This window comes from Salvelinus sp. IW2-2015, linkage group LG36 (genome assembly GCF_002910315.2).
Source record: "Salvelinus sp. IW2-2015 linkage group LG36, ASM291031v2, whole genome shotgun sequence".
Classification (NCBI taxonomy): Eukaryota; Metazoa; Chordata; class Actinopteri; order Salmoniformes; family Salmonidae; genus Salvelinus; species Salvelinus sp. IW2-2015.
Window position 1 is genome coordinate 32857863 of NC_036875.1, and position 6349 is coordinate 32864211.

The 6349-nt window shown below is 45.1% G+C and overlaps 1 protein-coding gene across 1 annotated transcript in view; it reads left to right on the forward strand.

The window, feature by feature from the left end:
- The window catches only part of slc49a4 (solute carrier family 49 member 4), a 93065-nt gene that overhangs the window by 35585 nt on the left and 51131 nt on the right, over positions 1-6349 (forward strand). Inside the window, exons 5-6 of the mRNA XM_070437602.1 lie at positions 2018-2075; positions 2913-2933. Coding sequence (XP_070293703.1) covers positions 2018-2075; positions 2913-2933 — 79 coding nt within the window. The remainder of the gene's footprint in view (positions 1-2017; positions 2076-2912; positions 2934-6349) is intronic.

The following is a 6349-nucleotide window of genomic DNA, read 5'->3' on the forward strand; positions in this document are numbered from 1 at the left end:
TCAGCTAGCTACATGCCACTGATTTGTGTTACATAGCAACATTGAATCTCAGCTAGCTACATGCCACTGATTTGTGTTACATAGCAACATTGAATGCATAGAACGATTAGAATGAACGACTGGGTCAAGACATGAGAATATCGAACCATCAGCCCGCTTGGGTAGCAACTTCAGAATGCAAAAGGTATCCGATGCGGGCCTGTATGCAAGGAAAATAATGGCTGTGAGTGGCAATCGGTGTGAGAGCTCACTCAATAGTTATTGGCAGAAAGCACTGGAGTGCCATTTTAGCTGCCAACGATGTGAGTGGGGTTCTCTGCCAAAGAAGAGGCAAGCACCTGCTGTCAGCAACCAGCGCCAGGACCATGGACAGTTCTTCCACACGTGCCATCAATGGAAACATTACTATTAACATCACCAACAAGCTTGGTTAGCTCGGACTCGCTCACTATAATAGTTGTTACCTATGTATGCCTATTGGATTTTTAAAAATCATTCATTATTGAACTTGTCTCTTATCATTGAATCTCAGCTAGCTAGCTACATGCCACTGATTTGTTTAGCATACCAACATCGAATTAATAGAACAATTAGAATGAACCACTGGGTCAAAACATAAGAAAATAACTAAAGTGACCAGTCCACTTGGGTAGCAACTTCAGAATGCAGTAGTAGGTATATTCGGATGAGCTATGTGGAGAATAAAGTATATACATACACATAAACAGCAGTATAGAAACAGAATATAAGGTGACCAGTGTTCAATTAAGCAATAATGCCTGAGAACTCGGGAATTATCGTGTGACAACTCCCTCCAAGGGCTGTATCCTGGCCCGAGGTGGGAACCGCCCTTATCGGGAGTTATCAAATTATAATTCCTGGGTAAGTATAGTCGTGGCCAAAAGTTTTGAGAATGACACAAATATTCATTTTCACAAAGTCTGCTGCCTCAGTTTGTATGATGGCAATTTGCATATACTCCAGAAGGTTATGAAGAGTGATCAGATGAATTGCAATTAATTGAAAAGTTCCTCTTTGCCATGCAAATGAACTGAATCCCCCAAAAACATTTCCACTGCATTTCAGCCCTGCCACAAAAGGACCAGCTGACATCATGTCAGTGATTCTCTCATTAACTTCTTATGGCTGCAATGACAACAGCCAGTGAAAGTGCAGGGCGCCAAATTCAAACAACAGAAATCTCATAATTAAAATTCCTCAGACATATATGTGTCTTATACCATTTTAAAGGTAATCTTGTTGTTAATCCCACCAAAGTGTCCGATTTTCAAATATGCTTTTCAGCGAAAGCACTACAAACGATTATGTTAGGTCACCACCAAACCACAATAAGCACAGCCATTTTTCCAGCGTAAGATAGCTTTCACAAAAAGCAGAAATAGAGATAAGATTAATCACTAACCTTTGATTATCTTCATCAGATGACACTCATAGGACTTCATGTTACACAATACATGCATGTTTTGTTTGATAAAGTTCATATTTATATAAAAAAAGTTTACATTGGCGCGTTACATTCACTAGTTCCAAAAACATCAAGTGATTTTGCATAGCCACATCGTTTCAACAGAAATACTCATCATAAATGTAGATGATAATACAAGTTATACACATGGAATTATAGATATACCTCTCCTTAATGCAACCGCTGTGTCAGATTTCAAAAAGACTTTACGGAAAAAACAAACCATGCAATAATCTGAGACGGCGCTCAGAACAATAGCCAAATTAGCCGCCATGTTGGAGTCAACAGAAATACGAAATTACATCATAAATATTCCCTTATCTTTGATTATCTTCATCAGAATGCAGTGCCAGGAATCCTAGTTCCACAATAAATCGTTCTTTTGTTCGATAATATCCATTACTTATGTCCAATTAGCAAATTTTGCTAGCATGTGTAGTACACGTGTCCAAACGCTCGCGCAGATGCAGGCAAACGTCGGACGAAAACTTCAAAAAGTTATAATACAAGTCGAATAAACTGGTCAAACAGTAGAGAATCAATCTTCAGGATGTTGTTATCATCTATATCCAATAACGTTCCTACCGGAGCATTCTTTTCAGTCTCTATAAGTAATGGAACGCATGGCGATATCATGAGGAAAGTGCGTGACCAAGAACTGGCACTCTYCCAGACCACTGACTCAAACACCTCCCATCCGGTCCCACAACACAYCATAAGCTTCATTCCACGTTCTACTGACTGTTGACATCTAGTGGAAGGCGTAGGAAGTGCAAACAGATCCATATATTACAGGGAATTGAATAGGCGATGACTTTAACATCGACCACTCTCAGAATTCTCACTTCCTGTTTGGATTTTTTCTCAGGTGTTTTCTATCCAATACTAATAATAATATGCATATATTAGTAACTGGGACTGAGGAGCAGGCCGTTTACTCTGGGCACCTTTCATCCAAGCTACTCAATACTGCCCCTGCAGCCATAAGAAGTTAACACAGGTGTGAGTGTTGACGAGGACAAGGCTGGAGATCACTCTGTCATGCTGATTGAGTTCGAATAACAGACTGGAAGCTTCAAAAGGAGGGTGGTGCTTGGAATCATTGTTCTTCCTCTGTCAACCATGGTTACCTGCAAAGAAACATGTGCCCTCATCATTGCTTTGCACAAAAAGGACTTAACAGGCAAGGATATTGCTGCCAGTAAGATTGCACCTAAATCAACACTTTATCGGATCATCAAGAACTTCAAGGAGAGCGGTTCAATTGTTGTAAGAAGGCTTCAGGGTGCCCAAGAAAGTCCAGCCATCGCCAGGACCGTCTCCTAAATTGATTCAGCTGCGGGATCGGGGCACCACCAGTACAGAGCTTGCTCAAGAATGACAGCAGGCAGGTGTGAGGGCATCTGCACGCACAGTGAGGCCGAAGACTTTTGGAGGATGGCCTGGTGTCAGAAGGGCAGCAAAGGAGCCACTTCTCTCCAGGAAAAACATCAGGGACAGACTGTATTCTGCAAAAGGAACAGGGACTGGACTGCTGAGACTGGGGTAAAGTCATTTTCTTCTGATGAATCCCCTTTGCGATTTTTGGGACATCGTGAAAAAAGCTTGTCTCGAGAGAAGACAAGGTGAGGAGATACCATCAGTCCTGTGTTCATTGCCAAGAGTAAAGCATCCTGAGGACCATTCATGTGTGGGGTTGCTTCTCAGCCAAGGAGTGGGCTCACTCACAATTTTGCCTAAGAACACAGCACATGAATAAAGAATGGTACCCAACACATCCTCTGAGAGCAACTTCTCCAACCATCCAGGAACAGTTTTTTTGGTGACGTAACAATGCCTTTTCCAGCATGATGGAGCACCTTGCCATAAGGCAAAAGTGATAACTTAGTGGCTCTGGAACAAAACATCGATATTTTGGGTCCATGGCCAGGAAACTCCCCAGACCTTAATCCCATTGAGAACTTGTGGTCAATCCTCAAGAGGCAGGTAGACAAACAAAAAACGACGACGTAATATTGCGGCATGACCAAACTTCCGAAAGCATTGACTATGCAAGAATGGGCTGCCATCAGTCAGGATGTGGCCCAGAAGTTAATTGACAGCATGCCAGGGTGGATTGCAGAGGTCTTGAAAAAGAAGGGTCAACACTGCAAATATTGACTCTTTGCATCAACTTCATTTAATTGTCAATAAAAGCCGTTGACACTTATGAAATGCTTGTAATTATACTTCAGTATTCCATAGTAACATCTGACAAAAATATCTAAAGACACTGAGGCAGCAGACTTTGTGAAAATGTATATTTGTGTCATTCTCAAAACTTTTGGCCACGACTGGATACACTTCTCCACATAGTTGTACATACCATTTTCCTTCCAAATGATATATGGTCTATATACAGCACGTATTTATATTCTGGATTCTGACACAGGCTCACTCTAATACAGTAGTGGGCAAACCTTTTGGCTCGAGGGCCACATCGGAATTTTGAAATTCAACAGAGGGCCGCTTTTTTTGGCGGGACCAATTGTTTGTTCAAATCAATTTGCAGGAGCTGCACGAGTGGTGCAGCGATCTAAGGCACTTGAAGCGTCACTACAGACCCGGGTTTGATCCCCGGTTGTGTCACAGCTGGCCGTGACTGGGAGACCCATGAGGCGGCGCACAATTGGCCCAGCGTCGTCCGGGTTAGGAGAGGGTTTGGCAAGCCGAGATTTCCTTGTCCCGCGCTCTAGCGACTCCTGTGCGGGCCGGGCGCATGCACGCGCTCACGGTCGCCAGGTGTACGGTGTTCCCTCCGACACATTGGTGCAGCTGGCTTCTGGGTTAAGCGGGAATTGTGTCAAGAATCAGTGCAGCTTGGCTGGGTCATGTTTCAGACTTTAAGGATGTGTTATGTTTGCTCTTGATTTCAAAGTTTCAAACATCATACAGTACTGTAACTTTCTATACAGCTTGGGAGCGGCAAACCTCATACACTACGGTAACTTTCGATACGCTACAACCTGCAAGGTGCACGTCAGTCTTGGAACCAACGAACCATGACCTTATTCTGATAAGACGCTATCAGGAGATTCATTGAAAAGAATACAGTGAGGGTAGATATGAGGTGTGAAATGATAGCTCTATAGCTGTGACTGTCTGACAGACATACTAAACCTATTTAGGTCAGGGATCAAGAGGATAACAGTGCAAGCAAAGTGAGTGATGCGGTACACAGACACACACGCACACACACACACACCCTCTATCCCTCTTATGGATGGTTAATTTGCCAGTCTTCTCTACGCTACACGCTGTGTGGTCCCACTGTCATCCCAGACAGAGCTCTCTTTCTCTCTCTCTGCAGCGAGGCGATCGATATAGAGGTGCTGCTTTAGCCCCTCGTCCCCCTTCACTGCCTCCCAATCACCTCTCAGCTGCTCTCCACTTCTCCAATCAAATGCCACTTGCCAATGTTAGTGCTGCCGTGTCACTCCAGCCACGGCAGGGGCTGTGCTGGTCTCTGCTGTTCTCATTTAACAGGCTATGTTCTGCAGATATCAAATGCTGTTTTCAATCTGCCAGTCTTCACAGTGTGTCTGTGTGTCTGTAGACAAAGCAGTCAGAGACTTTCTTTTTCTTTCTTTCCCTGATAAGGTGACCACTTTGTTTTTCTTCCTCTCTTTTTGCATCATCCTGTCCTTCCCAGAACACCCACTCCCATTGACCCACTACCCCTGACATGTTGTTTGCATCCCAAACGGCATCCGATTCCCTATACTGTGCACTACATTTGGCCAGGGCCCATAGTGCACTACTTTTGACAAAAGCCCTATGTAGGGAATATGGTGCCATTTATATGGACAGGGAATTGATCCTATAAATAAGAGGCTGGGGAGGGTTGAGGTGGATGGGGTTGAGGGGGATGGGGATGGGGCTGGGGACAGGTTCAGGGGGAAAGGGGCAGAGGCAGGTTGAGGTGGATGGGGCAGAGGACAGGTTGAGGTGGATGGGGCAGAGGACAGGTTGAAGTGGATGGGGCAGAGGACAGGTTGAAGTGGATGGGGCAGAGGACAGGTTGAGGTGGATTGGGCAGAGGACAGGTTGAGGGGGATGGAGCTGGGGACAGGTTGAGGGGGCTGGAGACAGGTTGAAGGGGATGGGGACAGGTTGAGGAGGAGGAGGGGGATGGGGAGAGGTTGAAGGGGATGGGGACAGGTTGAGGAGGAGGGGATGGGGACAGGAGGAGGGGGATGGGGACAGGTTTGAGGTGGAGGGGGATGGGGACAGGTTGAGGAGGAGGGGGATGGGGACAGGTTGAGGTGGATTGGGCAGAGGACAGATTGAGGTAGGTGGATGGGGCAATGGGATGGGTGGATGGATGGATGGGACTGGGCAAGTGGCTGTAGCTGAAACTTAGTACTGGCAGGAACCTCCCTCCCTTCAGCACCCAGCCCAGTGCTGGACCAGACAGTGTCCTGAAGCACGTAGCTAAGTGTCTCTGTGTCACTGTACGCAATTAGCATCGCTTTAATTAAGAACAAGGTCCCACCCTGCGTTAATCACTCATATCTAATTGGTCCGTTAATGGAGGGTGGCCATTAAGTGTTACGCAGAAAAAACCCTCTGAAGGTTGATACTTCACCTGAGAACACAGCGGCATCAGCTTTCTGATTACAGACAATCTTTCTGCACTGGGAAAGTCACTGTTGTGAACTCCTGTACTTTTCCTGGGCTACAAAATGGAAAATAACGTTGCAGATAAAGTTTGGAATGACACAATTTCATGTGTACAGAATCTAAAGACCTGTATCACTATAACTGAGAGCTTTGCCGTTTCTAAAAGGATATATTTGGGTGTTTTTGTTTTTCGGAGCCGCC